Consider the following 23,016-nt stretch of genomic DNA (forward strand, 5'->3'; position numbering starts at 1 on the left):
CTGTTCAAAATGTCAGTTATGCCTCCAGGTCTGCAGAATGAATGAATCCAGTTCCCCAGCCAGGCCTCTTGGTCCTTGAACTCCTAATGACCGTTCCAGTTTTATTCTCCACTAACCATGCTTTACCCTACACCACTGCCTTAGATTGGTCCTTTCATTTCTAAGTCATTACTGCTTAACCCAAGCTAGCTGGAACAGCAACAACAACAAAATGATAATTTATTGACTCAAACAACTTAGGACAGACCTGGGTAGGATTGGATTGAGTGCAGTCTAAACTAAGATTCCAAAAATGTTATCGGGGCTCTACTCTGTCTCCAACTATTGCTATTTATTGTCCTACTAAAGTCACACTTCCTCCCTGTCAGCAAGAAAAGTGGGCCTCTGGAAGCTCCAGCTTCATGTCATTTCAGCGTAGTATTTGTAGAGTAAACAGAAGAAGCTCTGTCCCCGAGCCTCCCTGCATAAAGACCCAGAGGCTGATTAGTCCAGCCTGGCATCTCATACCCAGCCTTGTCTATGAGCATGAGGTACACGGGCCGGGAGGACCAGAACTGCAGCCAGTGCGTTGAGTGTCAGAAAGCTTGCTTATCAGTCCACTACCAACAGTGGCCCCCAAATGTGACTGCATGTCAAACTCACTTGAATTGCTTCCTAGGGATGCATATTTCTTGTCCTGTTGCAGACCCACCCACTCAGTCTCTCTAGGCAAGGCTGATATTTACTACCTCTTGGACTACAGCTGCTGATTCAGGCTTCTCCCTCTGAAAAGCCCTTCTCATCTCCCTCTTAGCCACCTCTCAATTTCTACCCATCCCTCCAGGCTCAAATTCTGTATTCTGCAGGAGTGATCTGAGAATAATAATTGTTTTCTCTGACATGATCAGAATAACTTTAGGAGGTGAGCTGTGGGTTGGGCTCTTGAATCATGGCCAGGGTTTTGATGAGTGTGGGGGATGAGGAGAGAGATTTTTCATTCAAACAAAAAACCATAAACCAAAGCTATGAAGACATTCAGGTACAATGATTATTATGCGTTCAATGAATAAACGGCTGAAACAGAAGAGCTGTGTAGGCAAGTGTTGTAAGAAGAAGACTGCTAGTTTGGCAGCCAGAAGGAGGAATAACCTGAAAGCCAAAGTAAGAATTTTTTTATTTTGTCCAGGATGCTAGAGCTTTCAATATATTGATCTTGCTCCCTTGGGGCAGCCAGCGGGGCCAAGCCTCTTCTGGCCACGGGCATCCTCGCCAGTTTACCCCAGTGCTCAGTAACATTTCCCACATCTGTCACAATGGGGAAAAGGCTGTGAAGGGCTGCACTAGGCAGAGGGGAGCCATGGAAGAATTTTAAGACAGAATTAACATGATAAGAGGAATGTTTTAGGAAAATCCGCTCAAAATAAATACAGGTCAAGTTCTAAAGGGCTGTCTGTCGGTATCCATTTAATTCCTTTACTGACAACATCACTTTCCTCTGACCCTAAAATAAAGTCAGATTAGGACTCACACTAATTAGCAGAAACAAGAAGGAAAGGAGAAGACTGATTTGCTCACTCCAAGTGAATAACTTCCCATTTACCCCTTAAAAATAAGTCATTTTAAAAATCAACGTGACAGGGCATTAAGAAAAGGTACAAGGAGAAAAGTGAGTTTTGTAAATGGAAGACCATGTCATTTCAGACTATTGGTTAGACATTAGCTGGGAAGAAGATGCCACCAATTCTCAGCATTCACATGGATTCAGGGAAAAGCAGAGGAAGAAAGCAGTGGAGGAACCCAGCCAGTTTCTACCTCTTCCTGAGCTGTGTTTGCATGGGATGGTGCCAGGATTTTGTTTGGGTGGCTGTGAATTTCCGGAACATCGCCTTTTCAAATCACATTTCAAATGGATTCTGCTTTTTAGATTATCCATTTTTTCCATCTGTTTCATGAGCAATTCAATATTGTCCACAATCTTATGAATTTCAATAGTAAAAAAAGAATACCCCACTGGCAAAGATGTCAGAGGGTTTCCAAAGGGTGTTTTCCAGATTGGAACTGCTAAAAGTAAATTATTTGCAACTCCACCAAGCTATTAAGTCAGTTCCTTCAAAAGACGTGGCCTGACTCTAGAAATTGTGTGATATCAATTATTTTTGTAAACCAACTGGGAGAAGGTTATTAACAGCCCTGGATTTATCTTGGACTGGATAGGTCTAAGTTCTTTTCCAGTTTTGAAAAATCTATAAAAGTCTGAATATGTAGACCATAAGACTCTATTACTTGAAGAAACCAATTAATTCTGATTGCTAGCTATTATAGTTCAAAAAAATAGCTTAGAAGATTCTATTTCCTTCCACTCTCATATTATTATTAATTTATGCCACCTTTTGGGTAATAGAGAAAAAATGAAGCCAAAATGTTGGTAACAGAATGTAACAGGTAACAATGTAGTTTATTTAGTTTTTTGTTAAAAATTATTTTTGAAAAAATAAATAACATTGCATATCAAAACCTTCAGACTAAGTTCATAGCTGCACATAATTTTATTAAGAAAAATGAAGGATAACCCTACTCCTCTGGAGTGCAGGAGCAGCTCCCACTCTTCCCTGGACTCCTGAGCAGAGATGTATCTTATTTTAGGACTTCCAGTAAAGATGGAGGCATAGGTAAACACTGCTCGCCTCCTTGCACAACCAGAGCAAAAATTATAACTAAACTACAAAACGACTGTCACCCAGAATTGTCAGAAAATCGAGCTGTATGGAAGTCCAACAACCATGGAATTAAGGAAGTCACATTCATCCAGATGGGGAGGAGGGGTGGAGATGCAGAACAGATGGTCCTGCACCCACGTGTGGTGGATAAAAATCAGGAGGGATACTTCAGGAATGAGGGATCCCAGCCCCACACCAGACAATCCAGCCCAGGATTCCAATGCCAGGAAGGTAAGTCCCCACAATGTCTGGCTGTAAAAACAAGTGAGGGTTGGGGCAGCAGAAGAAAGTCAGGAGTCTTCTCTTAAAGGGCCCACAGTGGACTTAGGACTTATGCAGACTCACTCCCTCTGGGCTCCAGCACTAGGCAGCAGCTGGAAGGGCCCCAATGGCATATAGGGAGAAATTGAAGTGTCTGGCATAAGGGCAAGTGTCAAGGACAGATTCCTCCCAGACAAAACTCCAGAGGCCAGGCAGCAGCATTGTCCCCTTCCTGAGCCTTCCTTTACACAGAGCCAGAGAGCCACAGAGTGGTGACACCATATCAGAGACTCCATCAACCTGGTTCATGTGGGTTGCCCCGCCCTGGAGATTAGCTAAGACTCTGCCCCATCCAACTCATCAATGCACTTTTCTACAATAGGCCACGTTACTGAGACTAGGAGTCAAAGCAGCTCTACCTCATACATACAGGCAAGTACAGGGAGGCTGCCAAAATGAGGAGACAAAGAAGTATGACCCATATGAAAGAACAGAACAAAACTCCAGAAAAAAGAGCTAAATAAAATGGAGATAAGCAAGCTGTCAGATGCAGAGTTCAAAACACTGGTTATCAGGATGCTGTAGGAGCTCATCAGGTACTACAACAACATAAAAAAGACCCAGGCAGAAATGAAGGTTACACTAAGTGAAATAAATAAAATTGTACAGGGACCAGCAGTGGAGTGGATGAAGCCAAGAGTCAAATCAATGATTTGGAACATAAGGAAGAAAAGAAAAAAGAAAAAAAAAAAAAGAACAGCAAGAAGAAAAAAAGAATCAAAAAAAAAAAAAAGGATAGGCTAAGGAGCCTCTGGGACAACCTCAAACATACCAACATTCAGAACATAGAGGTGCCAGAAGGAGAAGAGAAAGAGCAGGAAACTGAAAACTTACTTGAAAAAATAATGAAAGAAAACTTCCCTAATCTGGTGAAGAAATAGACATACAAGTCCAGGAAGCACAGAGAGTCCCAAACAAGCTAGACCCAAAGAGGACCACACCAAGACACATCATAATTAAAATGCAAAAAGGTAAAAGATAAAGAGAGAATCTTAGAAGAAGCGAGAGAAAAGCAGATAGTTACCTACAAAGGAGTTCTCTTAAGGCTGTCAGCTACTTTCTCAAAGGAAATTTTGCAGGCAAGAAGGGCCTGGCAAGAAGGGGCTTTGTCAGGATTAAGGAAGATAATGCAATGGAAAGTGCTCATCACAGCTCATGGCGCAGAGTGAGCATTAAGTAAATATTAGTTATTAACACCATAATGCCAGAAATACAAAGATCACATTATAATAGGAAATCTACTATTCACATAATACACATCCACAATGCATAAAATTGTTTTTAACAGAGTAAATTTAAAGGAAAATATATTTGATAAAAGTCAGCACTCACCCGTGATCATTGGTTAATCATTAAAAAACTAGGACAAGAAGAATACTTCATTAACATAATAAAAATGCTTAAACCCTTAGAAAACATTTTATGTAACAGTTAAATAGTTGAACATAGGACTTGATTTAGCATAAGATATTATTTAACATGATAAAAATATGAAAAATACAAAAGAGCTATCTATAACTATTGAAAATAAAAATATGGTTTTTGCACAAGAAAGGGTATCTCCAGGGATAATGGGGGAGGGAATGGATGAGAGAGGAACCAGGAAAATGGACTGCGATACACTTAGAATGATATTTCAAGTATATACAAATATGTATACTGTTGAGTACAAAATTAAAACTTTACAGAGTGAAAACTAACCATCTAGAGAACAGTACAGGAGAAAAAGAAGACCCCCCACTCACCTCTAGAAAGAACAAACCAAGCACATCAAGTAACTATAACTCTAGCAAGAAATAGGCTGCCCCTGTTAAAAAAAATAAAGAAATGAAACCCCCAAAACTTTGATAAAAGTTGTAGAGTATTTGAATAAACAGAGAAACATATAATATTCCTGGAGGAAAAATTGAGTATTTTAAAGATATTTGTGTTCCCAAATTAATTTATATACCAATAAAATCATAATGAGATTTTGGAGGAAACTGAACAAAGTTATTCTCATGTTTAATTAAAATAATAAACTGAAATAACTTTTTTCTATTAAAGAATAATCAGGAAAGAATAAGAGATTTTATAATATATAAATTTGCGTTAATTAAATCTGTTACTACTGACAGACCAGCAACACAGATCATGAAATGCCTTAGAACCAAACCCTATTGTTTATAAAAATTTGATAAATGGTAAAAGAAACATCAAAAATCAATGAAGAAAATAATTATTCTATAAATTACACTGAAAAGTTTGTTAGCTCTTTAGAAAAGAGTTTTCAATCCTTGGAGCATATCTAATTTCACATTGACTTAAAAATAAGTGTAAAAACCTGAACAACAACAAAATGATATTTATCTTTTCAGTAGCTGGGGAAAGCTTGCTAAGCACTACAACAGTGAAAGAGTGGTAAAAAAAAAAAATCAGCTAAAAATAAAATGTTTGATACAGTGATGTATATAAAATTTAAAACTTCCCTACATCAAACCAAAAATTAAACAAAAAGTAAAAAGTAAACAGCAAAGTGAAAAACTACTTCTAACAAATATAACAAATGTTTAATATCCTGATATATAAAGAGTTCCCAGGGATCAATATAGAGAATTACAAATGATCTAAAAAAAAAAAGACACTATGAGGCAAGCAGTTAATGCATTTACAGGGAAATACAGATCACTAATAAGCATGCAAAAAATATTCTAGTGGAAAAGAATGTTAAAATAAAGCATATTCGTTTATACGTTAACAGAAGTTTTCTAAAGAGTAAAATAAGTTCTGATAAAGATTGGAGAGAAATCATTCTTATGTAAACTCGGAAGACACATGAATTGTTTTAAGCTTTCTGGATAGCAGTTTTGCAACATGCGTCAAGAAGTAATAAAAATATTCATGTCCTTCCACCAATTATTTCCACTTTTAGGACTCCTTTTGAAGGGATTAACAGAAAGGCAGGCAGAGTTTTATTCAAGATTTTTTTACTGAAGCATTGTCCCTGAGCAGGAAAAAAAATATCCCTAAATGTCTAACAATAGAGAAATGGTTATTTAAATCACAGTGGAGTGTATATTGTTCAGGCATAAAAATGTTCTTAAAGAGTATTTGATGGCATGGTCAGAAGCATTCAGCATGCTCTCAGTTATGTTAAAAAACAAACAAACCTGAGCTATGAATAGAAAATATATTGTACAGAAATATTTCATAATTTTATTGGAGGTTATCACCCAAATGTGGGACAGGGATGAATTTTATTTTGTTTCCTTCTATTTTACAACTTATCTACAATGAGCACATTGTTACCTCATACTTACAGAAAATATTAACTCTTACTTTAAAAGGAGAACCTAGGTAACGCTCCCATAAGGATGTAGGCTTTTGTTTGCCTATTTAAAATCAGAGAAGACTTCTGGGGAAATACTCACCCACGACCTCTGCAATCATGAAAACAAAGCATATTCCTGAAGCAGCACAGAGTTGCCACTTGGCATAGACTTGCTCGTTGGCCCTGTTCTCCGTGGCCTTGGCATTGCCGTGACAGTGATAGATAGCTTCTGACTCCCGCTCCGGTGGCTTCTCTCCAGCACACCGATCTTTATCCACGGGTTTCTGCTGAAGATCTAGGCTATGGTCAAGTTTGACAGAAACAAGAAATGAACGTGGTTGCAAACACCACTGACAGCCCTACCCATCCTCTGAGCCACTATCAGGACATTTGCTGCCTAACTAGGGAATCGTAATTCACAGCTCCTTCTACTAGAAATATCAAGTGCAAGGAACAAGCAAGACATTTCCATCTGAAGTCTCAACTGCTAGAAGTTTTGCTTTTATTCAATCAAACTCTATTCAGTCTCTACCACCAGCAATTAAGAGCTATCAAAGGAACGGGAGAAAGGAAGCCGATACACTCCGATGCATTTCCTTCCCAGTTACTTCATTTTGAAAAGATATTGGACACTGTCCCACAAACTAAAAAAGGGAGTGGGAACAAGGTTGGATATGTGTGGATGAGCCAGCCTGATGCTTCAGATACCCACCGTTGCATGCCATTGCATGTCTTCTCCACAACAACATTGTTGATGGCTTGGAGCACTTTTCCCTGCTAAGTCCCTATGGACCCTCAGAAACCTTCCTAACACAGCGTTGCATACCACCTCTCCCAATCCATGGAAGTGGCAACTTACTTATACTTCCTATACCAAGTAGTACATTTCAGTTCTGCTCAAGTAGAAATCATCATTCAGAGCCATTTATAGAATTATAGAATTTCATAGATGGAAAGAGTGTCGTAACATTTAGTTCAGCCCCATAGTTTCTAAGCTGAAGTAATTAAGGTTCAGAGAGGTTAATTGCCTGAGGTCAAGTAGCCAGGAAATGGCAGAGCTGGGATGCCAAGGTCAGCCCACTTTGCTTCCTACCTGAACACAGTACATCTAAAACCATTTTTTACTGTTGTAAATGTTGCTGTTGATCTTGAGCTAATCAGATTTGAATTTTTTTTTTTAAATAAACTTATTAGAATGCAGTAATAAGATTCTTAGAATTAAGAACTTTGTTGAAGCCTCCAGTTGAAGAGCTCTCTCATTTGTCTTATCACCATCTGGAATTAAAGGTCTGCAGGCTTTAGCTTAGAAGATAATTTTGATTATGACTCTAATTATCATTACACTTCTTTTCTGACTAAAATAATCTATTCATTATAGAAAAGTTGAAATTACAGAAAAGCACAAAGTGAGGGGAAAAGTCACAGGTAAGCTTACTTGCAAGAGATGTTTGTTGTTTAGCTTTGTAATACACAAACACACTTTGTATCCATAATTAGAAACTATGTTAATTGGGATGTTTTTGGTGGCAAGTACAAAAAACAAAGCCTCTGCTAGGTTAATTAGTAAATGGGGATTTTTGGTTCTGCAACTGAAAATGTTTGGTGGTATAAGCTTCAGGCTGAATTACCAGGACTGCAGATCCATTGCTTTGCAGTTCTAACTGTGATTCAATCTCAGGCTGGTTTTCCTCATGGTAGTGGATGTTTGCCCAAGGCAGTCAGGGCTACATACTTGCTGTTTCTTACATGGGGAGCAAAAATGTCCCCATTTCCAACCACTGAACAAGTCCTGAGTTGCACGCGCTGATTTGGTCAAATGGGAATCGACCCTCTAGCTAGGGGAATATAAATGGGCTGATTGGCTCAGACCTTGTTCCAGTCAGAGGATTGGCTGAACCCAGCCATCCTGACTCTGAGAGCTGAGGATGGGGTAAATGCTACCTAAATCTTGTGGTTGTAACTCAGTGGGGATGGCCCAAGATGAATGTGGATGAAATGACAGTGTCACCATAGGGTCCTACCAAAGATACTGCTTTGGAACCTGATTCTTAGTTGTGTATATTGTTAACATTTTCTCAGTTTATTAAATATTTTACAGTATTATTTTTAACATATAGAGATTATTATATTTAATATAGATATATTACAACATGCTTAATTGATTTCCTATTATTAAACAATATTAGACAATAATAATAGGAAATAATTTTCTAATTATTTGCTCAGATAAGTACCACTGTGATTCATATTCTTATAATCTTCGCTCAATATATCACTATCTCTTTAAAATATAACTCTAAAAGGGAAACTGTTTGGTCAAAGAGTATCTATATTTTTAAAGACGTTGATGTACATTGCCAGATTGACTTCAGAATATTTGTACCAATGATGTTAATAGCACTCAGGATTTTGAGCGGTTCCAAATAATCTTCATATTGAAATAAGAACCATTTGGCAGAAAGCACATCAAACATTTAAATCGATACATTTTTGCTTTTGTAATGTGATACATATGATAAACAACCATATAATGTAGTAGTGTGGGTCGCCAGTGGTTCTCAACTCGGGAACCTGAGAACTTAGAAGAGGTTCCCCCTTTTCTTGCTCTGAGAAGGCAGCACGAGGAAGGCAGGATCACCAGCTGTTCCAGCGCTGTTTGTGTAACGACTGGTTTACTGTGATCATAAGAGACTTTACTGTACTTTCTATTTTTCATAAATCTTATGGCCAGAGAAACCCAGGTGGTGAGTGACCAGGAGAGAGAACTTATCCTGGAACAGTTTAGAAGGTGGATCAAGGCAGGAATTCCACCGGGGCATGGCCTGCGGACAGTGCCACAAGGGGAAAAAGGCAGGAACCGTGACCGATTTTGACTTTCAAATACTGTTTCCCTGTATACTTCTGATCAGCCGATAGTGCTGTACTTTGAACTGTGATTGAGCTTGAAGCACAAAAACAGATGTCCAAAAGTGGGCTTCATAAGGTCCATTGCCATTGGATGTAAAGTGTTCCTATGTGTGTCCATGTGTGCTTTATGGGGGCAAGGCAGAGTCCACAGGCTTCTCTGGGCTCCCCAAAGAATCTATGATTCCAAAAGAAGTTAAAAATCCAGATTAAAATACATTCCCCTTTATCTTACTAGAGTAAGGTAGTCTGACTGTCCCTAGATATGATATAGGCTCTTGAGCTGAAAGATAATGGTGAATTCCAAGAAGAATTTTTAAAAGAAATTTCAAAAAAAGCAATTACTATAATGCATCAAAAAATTAAATGTAAATGTTCTGCCAATGAATGTATCACCATAGATTCCCAAGCATTCTAACAGGTTTGAGGCTCTGAAGAGCTGGAACAACACACCAAAGAAATTTACAATAGCATCAAAGAGAAAAAAATGGGGAGGAACATGTTTCTAACTGGTAAGGTAAGGTATCAGGGTAAATAATCTCTCCGAGGTTTGATTGTTTTTATTTGAAAAGAATATACAAACAAGTTTGACAGTTTTGATCATCACGTGTCCTGCAAACTAAACCCATTTATGAGGCAAATGAGACCCTGTAACTATAAATCATTGGTTTTATGTGCGTAACAGAACGCTAATGTTCTATTTTAATGGGAAGGGAAATACTGTTATTTTAATAATGTAGAGATGTGCTGTTCATAGTGTCCATAGTGTTGACAATGTGTTGTACAAAATTTCTCTGACCTAACATGAGGCTTTAGTGTTTATGATCGCAATCAATCACATCTAGTACTGATTTCTAAGAAAAATAATTCTCATACGGTGAGGTAATAGATGTGCGCAAGTCTTTGTCATACATTTTCAAAGCAAAGTTATAAATATCCTAAGAGAAAGTTTTTCTTCGCAGTTGTTCAGGCATTTGATTCTCTCCAACACAATGTTGCTACTCTTTGGGATATTAATTTGGTTCCATGAAACAAACATCATTACACATATTATTAATGGATAATTATTTTCTTAAAATCTGCTCCTACCATGAATTTATTTCAGATTTTCATTCATTCATTTATATGTATTGTGTTTCTCTTTGCTCCCCACTTGGATTGAATTCCCCAAACACACAGAACTCTTATTCTTACAGGTCTCTGTCTTTACTAGGCAATATCTCTGTCTGAAAAGCTTTTCTTAACCCTATTGCCTGTGTAAGGTTTCCCTAACCTTACTCCAGTTCTCCTTTATTTTTCAGTTCTTGACCTGTCACTTCTGAAAAGCTTTCTCTGACTGCCATAGTCCAGCTAAGACCTAGGATTCCTTGAGATATTCTCATCAAACACCTCCCAGAATGACACATATGCTGTTTCTGGAATTAACTTTTTCTTATATGTATTTCACGTAAGACCCAGAGTTCTAGAGAACAGAGATCTGGGACTAGGAATCTTTTCTTCTCCATTATATATCCAGGTGTGTTCATTCAATAATTTTTAAATAAGGGAAAATGAATGAATATATTGCACATGGCTCTGTGGGAGATACTCAAAGGAAGCAGAACTCTGTAGAACATTAAACTCAGCTATTTTTATTGTAGGTGTGTATTTTTTATAATGGTAGTAGATGATTAAGAAAATAGCAAATAATTTAAAAATCAACATAACCACAATTTTGTCACATAGCTGAAAAGCCTTAATTCTTTTAAATATAAAAAAAATTATTCCAAATATAATTTAATAAAATTTACTGTCTTTTAAAAGTAGGAATAATTGACAAAAAGAAAGGTAAACACATTAGATTATATATGTCTGTTTTCTGAAAGGGAATCTACAAATGGAAATACATTCATAAAGTGTGTCCTTCATGCTCTTAGGATATTTATGAATCAAACTATATAGAGTATTTTGTGTTTCAGCATATGAAATACACAAGCCAGCGAACAGTTTATATACAATTTTACAAAATGCCCAAAGTTGCACAGCAAAAGTTTCCAATTTTGAAGCTGTGGGACCTGGGGATTTATTGAGTATTGAAGACAGAAAATTGTGAGGCAGAAACAGATGTCTGTTACCTGTCTAGTGTGAAGGCATACATCTTGGCAGCTTTGTTATTCACAAGATAAGTTCTTTCAAGAAACTCCATGGTGGCCGGGATGAGAGTCCTTGCCGCTGCTGTAGTTACTCTTGTTATTGTTGTTGCTGCTGCTGTTTAACTCACTGTCCAGTTTTGGAAGCAAAGCAGCATTACAAGTATTCACACACTTTCCAAAGGAAAAAAATCAAAAGGCTTCCAGGACTTAATATAGCAAGCTTCCTACATCCGTGTTCTTGGTGGATGTGCTAAAAGTACAGCCTCCTTGGACTATCACCTGGTCTCATTCTCTCGCCCATGGAAACTCCTTTTCTAGAGAGGCTTGCAGGTAGGATCATGCGAAGTGTGTGTGTGAGTGCACTTCCCATGCTATCTGATTCCATTGTGCTTTTTAAGGGGTAGAGGAGCTCAGGGTTTCCTCCTTGTAATTGCTGATGTAGAGGTTTGGTCTTTAGAGCATACCTGGGTGATCTGCAAACAGCTACCCTTTTGTACAATAATCTCATTTTTAAATTTTATTTCCCTTTCCTTTTGGGATCTCTCTCTCTCCCCCCCCCCTCTCTGCCCCGCTCTCTCTCTCCCCCCCGCTCTTTCTCTCCCTTGCCCTCTCCCTCCTCTCTCTCTCTTTCTCTCTTTGCATTTCTCCTGACATTTAGTCCTAAGATGACCTCTAAGCAGCTGTAAGGATTTACTTCCCTTCTCCTAGGACCATTTTGGGATTTCACTACTGAACAGAGGACATGGGTCATTAGTTACTGAAGTCTGTAGTCTGAAACAGTTCCTGGTGCAGCAGCTTTGAAACCATTTTAACAGACAGAAGGAGGGCAGGCTCAGTTTCTAAATAAATAAAAACCCTCACCCGTGAAAGAACCAGGAGGATCTGTGCTCTCCCTGGGCTGGGCACGCTCTGCTAAGGATAAAAGACTCACACCCACGGAAACCCTATGAAGCAAACCTATCACAGCTCTTAAGAATGGAGTTTTCTAAGCTGATCTTGAGATCTTCAACCACAACCTCCTAGGAATTTACTTTTGAGTTCATTACAAAGAACTTCCTTTTCCAAATAAGAAAAGATATGATAGGCCAAGGGGAAGAGCATGGTCAAAGGACAGGCGTTTGTGCGGGGGCTGACACATGTCCAACCAAGGCTTGTACAGGTGCTTACAGGGGTGGGCAGTGCTGAGTGGAAGAGAGTGTAAACCAGACCACTGAGTGCTTTGTCCCTCTCCCTCTGTCAACACTCACTTCTTTGTGAGAAAACTCAGAGTAGTCTGGAAGAGCCCAGTGGCCCAGCATCCTGACAGTTTGTCCGTCTTGATGAGCAGAAACCACAACCACCTACTAAACTAAGTGTAAAATAAATATTGTCCCCAGAAAGAGAATGGGATGCGGGGCAATTGCAGCAGGCAGCGAGGGGGAGAAGTCATCTTTGCCAAGAGTGAGAATGCAGGTCTCCCATCACATCTGTGGGCGAAGCTGCACCTCTTGGGTAAGGTTTCAAACACTGGAGTATTAATTCTGTGGTCTTTTCACACGGGCGCATTGCTAAATGGTTATTAACTTTGCTCTGACACACGGAAACCAGAGAATGGCCCGGGGGTTCGGGTCGTTTTCTTTGCAGGAGAAATTCTGGGTCTTGCGTTAGCAGAATGAAAAAACAAACTAATTCCTTCTCACGTACTTAACTTTGCAAAATAACACCTTGTTCTGGAGAGACAAAAGTAGGAAGCCAGAAAAGAATTCCTAATCCATCCACATGTTATGTGGCCACACATTACAGCTTGACTCATTTGTGAGTAATTGCAAGCACATAAAAGAGAAATAAAATTCAAGTGAGAGAATGTCAAAAAGGGAGGAAGCTACTTAAAATTGGGGTGAAATCCATTAAGGGGAGGTGCAATGAAGAAAAGATAAGCATTATTCAAATGTAGGAAAGAGACTATTTGGCTGCAAACAGGAAACAAACAATCTGGAAGTTCAAGATTTCATACAGAGAGTTGTCACTAGCACATATATGGATGCACAGAAATACTTACATCTGTTCGTGATTCTGAGAGTGTGGAGATACAGACTGTGTCGTTAAAGTGGGTTGCCCGTGGAGGCAAGGATAGCGGAGCATATATGCAGGGGGTCGGATAAGGCTGACGTGGAAATGGGAAAAGAGGGAAAGGAACCCAAGTAAAAAAGACAAGAAAATACTACACGAAAAAAAGTATGCTATCACCTCTCTTATTTATTTGTTAGTTGAATTATATAAAATTGCCAGTTTTCTAGGCACAGTACGACCTACAACAAGCAATTTCATCTGATTAGACTTAAATATATATGCACACATATCTACATATCTGTAAGTGTATATGCATACATGTATTATGCATTTAACACATTGCGTACGGGTGGCGAGAATTCTCGTCATTTCTAAAAGGCATTTAAATATTCCGATATGCAACATGTTAAAAAGAAAAATAAGTGGGCATATTTTAAAAGTACTATTGGGAAACTAGGTACTATTTTCATCAAAGGTTTGTGAATTTCCAAGCGCTGCCCTTGAGGGTAACTATAATATTTTGCTATAAACCAAAGCTTCTGAGGTAAGTAGCAGAGAAGTAGGGAATAAGTGGTGATGGGAAATAAACTTTTATGTTAAAAAAAAGTAGGCTTTGCTGCAGTGAACTTAAATGTAGATCAGTTATGATCAGAACTCGCCTGCATGTTACATTATGTAAAATATTAATCTGCAATCACCTTATCCGCTTACACACTTATTGTAACTGCACCATTATCCACCTCGCCCCAGCGTGTTGTCAGCACAATGTTTGTGAAACATCTCCTGTACTCCTTGATCTACCTTTGGGGTGCCCAAGGGCCCACGGCCCTAATCAGACTCCACAAGAGGCACGAAATCTGTGCTTGGAAAGCAACACATCATAAAAGCGCTTCCCCTCTCTTGTAGACAGTTGGTTTGGGTGGGCATTATGCTGCTATCCCAGTTTCCCGGGCAACCAGCTTCCAAACCATCCTGAATTACAGGTTGTCCTCTCCGCCCACTCTCTATCACAAGTTTATAGCAACTGAAGGGGCAAAATGCACTTTCTAACAGTTACCTCTGGGAATAAATATCTTGTCAGCCACAAGCACATGTCATCTCTGATACGACTAAGCATTGTTTGGGGTCCCCAGTGCTGGCAGTTGTTGGCAACAATTCCTTAATAGGGTTTAACAAGTGGTAGCTCACGCTTGTGCAAAAATAATTTACGGAAGTGTCTTACACCTTGCTTGATATTTCATTTGCAGAAAGGATGTGTGTATTTGTGCAAAATCACTTGATCAGCCCCAGACGTTAAAGTACCAAGTTCTCATGATTTGCATTCATGAAATTTAAGCTCATTATTCCAGAAATACTTCATGTTGCCATTGTTTGCATGCAACTATCCTTTTAAAAAAGACATGAAAATGTGCTTGTTTTAAATAATGTGGGTTTGTCATCCTGTTGGACTGTTGTTTGTGTGGAGAGGCAGGCAGTCTAGTGAGGTAGCTTAATGTACAGGCTTTCAAGTTAAACTTAGCTTCAGTTTCTGGTTTGACCACCTTCTTATATGTGTCACCTTGAACAAGTTACCTGACCTCTGTGGTTTTCAGTTTCCCGTCTGTAAAATGGATGCGTTAACAGAATCCATCTTGGAGAGTTCTTGTGAAGAGTAGGAGAGGTAACGTGTATAGAAGTTCTTAGCATCGGTATCTGGCGTGTAAGACATTTTATATACAAGTGAGTTGCTACAGACTTAGTTTTGTCTAAGCGAGATGTCTTGGCTGTCCCTGAGAAATTGGCCCCAGTCTTAGCAGAAGACTAAGAATTACCCAGGAATGGAAGGACCCAACAAGCAAGTAGAGGTTATTGGAAAGAAGACCTGTGGATTTTAACCTGCCGTCAACCATATGGCATGGGTAGATTCCCCACACGTTTTGGGCTCAGCTTTCTAAAATAGTAGATCTGTGCCTGCTTCATACTACCTGCTCAGGCATTCAAAATGTATCCTCATTACTGACACAACAGGAGAGGAAATGCAAACTCCATCAGTGTAATCACCTGCTAAAGAGTCTGTATTCGGGTATCTCCACACAGACTGTAAAGATATTGTTTCCAAGTTGGGTAGCATTTCCTTCGGAAGGTGGTTTTATGGTTATTACTACACTGTGAGGTTTTTCAAAAGTTCCATCCAAGAACTTGAAAACAAAGACATTGGAAATTTAATTGGATTGTATTTTAAAGAGCATTATGAAAATTTCATTTTAATCTAAAGTCAACATGTATAAAACATAAACCATTCCCTGATATTTCATACCTTACTTGAAAATGGAATGGAAGTCATCTGAATTTTATTTTCTTTTTGATAAATTGGTACTATACAACTCTTCTGTTTTGCCATTTTGATTTTTAAAGAGATTAAGCTGTAGAAATGTTCCAGTGCAAATACAATTTGTATCTGTTGAAAAAAGAATGCCTTGATAAAATATTGATACTAGAACAGTAAAAGAAAGATTTTATTAAGCCTGATAGATGCAAATAAATAATACAAAAATAAACTAGCAGGTTTTGGGTGGGGGAAAATATTAGGGCTAGGCGGTTAAAATGTTTATGAAGTATATATTTGATTGATTAGTCTCCATACCCCACACTTCCTTTTCCAGGCACTCTGCAAACTTAAACTAATTAACCCCTAAATGCACCCTCTGAGCTAGATACGCTCGCCTATGCCTGGCAACCTCCACAGCGGTCTTCTGCTGGCTTCACATTTCCACAGCCATGTATGTCTCTCCTCTTTATTTTATCTGCATTGGCAAGGAAGAGAGGGTTCAAAGAACCTAAGCAGAGATTTTGAGGCATTAGAATAAGAAACAGAAACAAAAACCCACTTTGAAATAGCCCACGTCCTTGAAGTGGAAATGCACGGAAGGATTTTCACAGCAAGGCCCAGATGAATGCCCAGAGGGCAGAGGGGCATGCTCCTGTTCTCCATGGATGGATTGGAGGCTGACAAGGCTGCCTCTCGGGAGAGAGTCCAGGAGACAAGACAAAAGCCACCCAGAAGCTTTCCTCTGAAAGACCAGCCATTGCTTTTCATGTCAAACCCCAAAGCATCCGGGGACTGCAACTAGGTTTTCTGCTTGGAAGAGCAGCCACCAGGAAACGTAACTCATTCATCTCTTCTTTTCGTGTTAACGAATGTGCTTCCACTGAGTCTACTTTTTTTTTTTTAATTTTATTTTTTATTTAATCTTTATTGCATGTTTTTCCATTACCATTTAGTCCCCTTACAGCCCCCTTTCCCTATCGATCACCACACTGTTGTCCAATGTGAAGTGCTAATCCAATTGTAGCAAATCTCACCCCCACCAAGGGGGGATGGATTTCTTCAAATTTGTATCCAACCCCAAACAAGTGAGGTTTCATCTTCCCTTTTGTATCCCTAAACTCTCCACTCTGTCACCAAGGTACTGGTCGGGGAGGTGGTGGGAGCTTCCATTTTCCTCCCATCAGCTAATTCCAAAGGAGAAGAAAAATATGTACTTAATTCTAGCAAGTGAATACAAAACACACTATTGAAAATATATTTGCAACAGATTTTTTTAAAGCTTCATGTGCCTAGGATAATATTTCTCTTGACCCTTCAGAATCTAAAACTAAGATTTTTCTCAGCGCCTTTACCAGAATTGTGATCCTTCATTACTCACAGAATCAGTTTTATTTTTAACATTATAAACATTCAGATGCAACTGCTACACAGATAATATCCAAGACACAGACCATAACAATGTCCTCCTGTTTTTTTATGTTGGGTTGGGCAAAAAGTCCATTTAGTTTTTCCATAAAACAAAAGACACATTTTTCATTTTCACAATTAACTTTATTGATTAGGATATTTTGAGTATGTCAGCTATCTTCCACATGGTATAACGTTGATTGTTCGCTATCAACTTCAACTAGTCTACTCAACCATGGAGCATCATCCAGAAAAAATTCTCAAGCAAGGAATCTCCAGCATGAAATTTAGCAAATCATTTTTGACACATTCGATCAGTCACAGCACCTTCTCCATACTCTGCACAAATCTTTTTTTGCATTTCCACCTTTCTTGAAATAATAAAGCATAATTTGCCAAAAAATGTTGCGTATTTCTTTCATCTTCAATATTAAAATGGCTACACAAAAATTCACCAATTTTGATAAGCTGTTTTGAATGCACGCTGATGACAGCTGTCACAATACAATCTAACAAAATTGTTTCTGATGAGGTTAAAGACAACTAACCACTACCAGAGCCATCATACGGAAAAAAACAGAAAACTTTTTGGCCAACCCAACATGTGCAACAAAAACCCATAGTACAAAACCGTAGGAACAGTTTTTGATAGAAGTTGTTAAGAATAGGATTTGGCACAAACTGCCCTTCCTAGGCATGAGTTAGTTTCAAAGAAAGCTGATAAATGATAAACTCAGATGACCCTTGGCCATTTTCTATTGAAGGAAACAGAAGGAGAAATCGATTCTATGATTACTGTAATGTCCCAACGAATATTAAGTCTCCATCACTTCTTAGAATCATCATTATTATGGATGTTACTTGTCAGTAACTGAAGAATAGGCCTTTTTAATCTGCTATATTCGACATGGTCATTTCTTCTTCACTTTTTAATAAAATTTGGGCCCCAACTAAAGTGAGATTTACTGATTAGTCCTAAGGTTTAAATACATTGGACTCATTGTCTGCTCAAATATATCCTTTCCACTGTTGACTGGCCAGATTACAGGCCTTTGGGCATTCCATTCTAATCCACCTACTCATTTACTACTAATTCTACCTCTTTGCCAGGTAAATCTGATTATTTAATTTCTACTCACTAGCTTAGACAATATGGTATTCTTCTGTGTATTAAACAGGCCTATGAGGGTATTGTGCCTCAAGTCTAGCTTATTTGACCCCTGAATCCAGCCTGACCATCGTTTTAACTGGTACAGCCACTAAATTGACTGCACTGTCATGCTAAATGCAGCCAGTAGCTAAACTAGGGGCTGCAAGTTCTGAATCTGTCCCTTTTTCTGATTTCCAGTGTGTCAGTGAATAAGTTTGCTTCCTTCTGTCCTGATTTCCTAACCAGAAAAATTTGAATGACAGTATTCAGACAATTCAGAAGACTGCCATGAGTAAAAATAATCCTCTTTATCCTCCAGAGGTCACAAAACATTTCCCAAGATTTAATATTGTTAAATACATGAATACATGAATTATTGAGAAGTCATTTATGGATAAAATACATAAAATGTACCATAAGATAAATACCACCTAAATAAACCTTTTTGGCATATTTTTAACTTAAAAAGAAACACACACACACACAGCAGAATATCTTTAAAATTCAAAAAGTAGATAGTAAGACCTAGGTTAAGACCAAGGGAATGAATCCATTTTAAGAATATCCTGAAAAGCTTCATGGAACTCTTTGTGCATTTATGGGCATGCATTCGCACTCACACATACTTTTTTTTAATAGTCCGATTTAATGTGTACTTTAGGAATGACTTATAAGCCTGTCAACAGTTAATTACTTACATGTCATTTCTTAATTATTAATAGACTTTATTTTCCACAACAGTTTTAGGTTCACAGAAAAATTGGGTGGATACAGAGATTTCCCATATACCCCTGTGCTCCAATGCATGCATAGCTTCCCCATTATCAGCATCCCCACCAGAATGATACATTTCTTAAAATTGATGAACCTACATTGATTAGCATCACACCCAATGTCCTTACATTCGGGTTCATTCTTGGTCTTTGGACAAATGTATAGTGGCATGTATCTATTAGGTAGCAGCTAGGAATGAGTGCCAGAGGGGAAACAAAGGCAGGGCCCTTGCCATTACACTTCAACAACAACAACAAAAATGAATACAGGAGGCTAGAAGCAAAAGGAAGACATGTGTCACCAATTAACTTGGCATTCCTGAGCTGGGTTTGATAAGGTTACAAGGTGTCCCGAGCATTAGAAGCAAAATAGCGCAGGAGGAGGGGAGAGTCCTTGAGACTCTCTCTGCAGAGAAAAGGAGCTTCTGCCACAATCTCACTAAGCTTGCGGGTGTTCTGAATATCACAGCAGAATTGCACAGGAGGAAGGAGGGACCTATGCTGGGAAAGGAGGCCTCTGTAACAATTTTACTAAGACAAAAAGCCTTTGCTAACTGAGAAAGAAAGCCTTTGTAGCTGTACATTGTTCCCAAGATTTAGAAGGGGAGAAGGAGCTAGCTAAGCTGTATGACCCCTGAACCCAATAGGCAGTGTACTTAGATTAGGTAAGTACCCACTTGTAGCCTCGGCTCAAGTGTATAGAACAAACCCACTAACTTACTAACAACTTTCTTTCCCATATACGTGGGGCACGTAGACTAGCTGGGTGCCTGCTTGCAGCTCTGTGCTCGTAGGCATTTCATAAATAAACTTGCTATCTCGTTTCCACCACATGTGTTTGTTTCTCGCTTGAATTCTTGTCTTGCGAGCTCGAGACAAGAACCCAGGTCGGGGAGGGAGCCTCTTGACTCGGGTCTCTCTCTCCCCATCTGTAACATATCCACGCTTATAGTATCATACGGAATATTTTCACTAATCTGAAATTTATTTCACACACACTTTTTAAAACCAAATTTTGTCCAGTTTTTATGAGGTTGCATCTGGCAAATCCTAAGGTAGCATCGGTAATGAAGCCATTTTCTTTCCTTGTGCTCTTGCTGGGAGACTCTCAGTTCGCTACCTACTGGACCAAGAACACTTGATGGTTGCGGCCGCTATTCTGCATAACTCCCCCAAGAGTCGGCACAGGCAATTCCATGTCCTGCCTCATGTCTGGTTTACCAGCAATTGAACAGGGTAACGTTCACAGAAGCTGTTACAGAAACAGGGGAGTCCAAAACAAACCCCAGAGTGTGTGGCTGAGAGATAGGGAGCAGGAAGCAGCTTTCAGGATGCCCTTGCATGCCTGGAGCTAGTGGCTGAAAACATTGTTGCAAAGATCCACTTTACTTCCAAGACTCAGGAAGATGGGAGGGGTCTTGGACTGTGGGCTGGTACAGAAGAAGCAGACAGAGCCTACATAGGGTTCTGTGAATGGTCAGGACGGTTTGCAACACCCACTGTGTGAGAGGACGCAGGGGGAGAGAGGAGACAGGGAGGAAGAGAGGACCTGCGGACATTTTGGGCTGGCTCTGGCTCTAGGAGGCTCTCTCTCTCAGGCTCTCTCTCTGGCTCTCACGCCCTGACTCTCTGGCTCTTGTGGGCTCCCTCCATGTGGCTTGGAGAAGGGGTTCTCCAGGCTGCTTAAAGAAGACGCTCTCGCCAGGCGGTTTTGAGAAGGAGAGGAGATCCACGCGGTTTACAGTAGGAAGAAGGCAGTTTACAAGGAGGCTGAGAATCCAGGCGGTCCTGCATTGAGAGCTGGAGGGCACCACAGCACAGAAAGGACCTCCCCAATCAGAACTGAGTGATTGGCAGCTACTGGTAAAGCTGAACTGTGCCTAGGAAGTAGGGAGGGGGAGGCAGGACTATGTGTAAATAAACAATTCTTTTTCTTTTCACCAAACTCTGGTATTCAGAGTTATGATTCTGGCGGCGGGCAATCAGACCCCTAACTAAACAGCCCGGGGGTTCTGTTTCAATCGGAGTAGCCCAAGGGTTCTGTTACAAAACTGCTTTTCTTTAGGATAAAAGTGAAAGTAGAAAGGAAGATGCCCTCAGAGACATGGCTCAACCCAACAATTGGCACATCAACTCCATCCTCCTCTTCCTCCCAAGCATCGATGAAATCCTACTGCTAGTAGCTAAGCTCCAAGCTCATGCTTTAGACAGACACAGTCCCTGTTCCCTGAGAATTTACACTGTAAGAGAGAATTGCTTTGAAAAGCAATTCGTTTGGTACTGGGTGACATACCATAGTCATCACAAACTAGCAAACATGTCACGGTACTGCCAACATATTCATACTGGAAGTATGTCACATTCATTCACAAAACCTAAACAGACTGAGCGGCCAAGTGGATATCATAGCCTCCGTTATCTACGATGCCCACACTAGAAATGAGAAGCTCCTGTCTTAGCCCTTTGGATTATTAGATCGGACTCTGTCAATCAAAAGCAATATCACATATCACACATTATCTTATACTTTCTCGTGGCTTTAAAAAGAAAAGCTCACTCTCTAGAGCCTGAAATTAGAGACACCAGCGCTTATAACGTTGTTCTGAGCAGTTAGGCAGCTTAAAATGAAACATTTACTTTGTCATATGAATCCAAATATTTTCTTGTCTCTCAGAGAAATGTCACATGGAGGTGAATCTTTTCTGGCTCAGTCTAATAAGTGAAATAATGACAGTGCACAAGAAATACTTTCTCTTCCAACACCCTAAGGGCAAAATTAACCTTGTACTCTGCACTGAACATCTCTTTCACAGAGAGTTTCAGTTATTAGCCTTCAGCATAGTGTTTACAAACACTCAACAACTTATTAATCAGTAGATGAGAGGAAATGGGAAGGCTACCAAAAATTTTTAACTAAAGCACTAGGTCATGCAAAAAGGCTAATTAGAAGTGTCACTTGCCCATAATTTTGTCCTAAGAACTTCCAGCTGAGACTTCTTTCTCCTAGGTTTCAAAAATAAATGTGGTACATATTATAAATAGAATTCAGAGTTTGGTTGTTTAAACCTAAAAGGAACATCTGGAGAATGTAATAGGAGCCTTAATGCCATCTACAAAAGCCACCTCTGGTCCAGTGGCCTCTCTCCTAGAAAGCAGCATAGTATATAATGGGTTGTAGCTCCTCTCCGCTGAACTAGCTGCCTGGTTTTTGAAATGGGCACTCAAAAGTGTAAGCACCCATTACCTGCCAATGGCCCTCTCAGGTGCCTCCCCATTACTGCCTCCTCCTCCTGGAACACTTCTCCCTCTGGCTGTGCGAATGGGTGGCCCCTTCTCATCCTGCAGCGCTCAGCTCAGGTAGCCCCTCCTCGGAGAGCCCTTCAGATTTCCCTGGGAAAAGCAGTGTGATTGATCTCAGCCATCCAGATCCAGCTTCTCTCCTGCACAGTGCACCCTCCATTCCTTTCCAAGCCCGTAATCACCTTCTGTGTTACTCTCTTTACGTTTTTGCTTCTAGTCTCCTCTACTTGTACAAGAGTGCAAGCTCTTGGTGGGCAGAGGCATTGCTCTTTCACACTGTTGCGTCTCCAATTCTTGCTAGAGAGTATCTGGTATCATATATGCTGGGTAAATACTACAGTTTTTAGAAACCAGTCAATGAAGGAATGAATGATTGGATGGATAGATGGATGTACAGATCGATGGAGCATACTGGTGAGAAATTATTACATAGTGATCCAGAGTAAACCTTTTTGACCTCATGAAAATTTGGGTATGACTCTACTCACTAGCTGGGTTGTCATAACCTTTCTGAACCTGTTTTCTTATCTGAAAAATTGGATAATTTTTTATAGATTGTTATAAAGTTTAAATGTAATGCATGTAAAACGAATTTCACATGTAAAGATAATTTCTGAATACTGTACATAAAATATGTGCATATTAGTATTCATATACAAAACCAGC

The 23,016-nt window shown here is 39.5% G+C and overlaps 1 protein-coding gene across 1 annotated transcript in view; it reads right to left on the bottom strand.

Moving 5' to 3' along the window:
- Positions 1-11,416, bottom strand: part of SLC30A8 (solute carrier family 30 member 8) — a 29,129-nt gene extending 17,713 nt beyond the window's left edge. The window contains exons 1-2 of the mRNA XM_090282748.1: positions 11,346-11,416; positions 6,428-6,627 (exon numbers count right to left, since the gene is read on the bottom strand). Coding sequence (XP_090138874.1) covers positions 6,428-6,627; positions 11,346-11,416 — 271 coding nt within the window. The remainder of the gene's footprint in view (positions 1-6,427; positions 6,628-11,345) is intronic.
- Positions 11,417-23,016: the final 11,600 nt, after the last annotated feature.

The sequence above is a fragment of the Furipterus horrens genome, unplaced genomic scaffold (assembly GCF_987537825.1).
Source record: "Furipterus horrens unplaced genomic scaffold, mFurHor1.1.pri manual_scaffold_7, whole genome shotgun sequence".
NCBI classification, from domain to species: Eukaryota; Metazoa; Chordata; class Mammalia; order Chiroptera; family Furipteridae; genus Furipterus; species Furipterus horrens.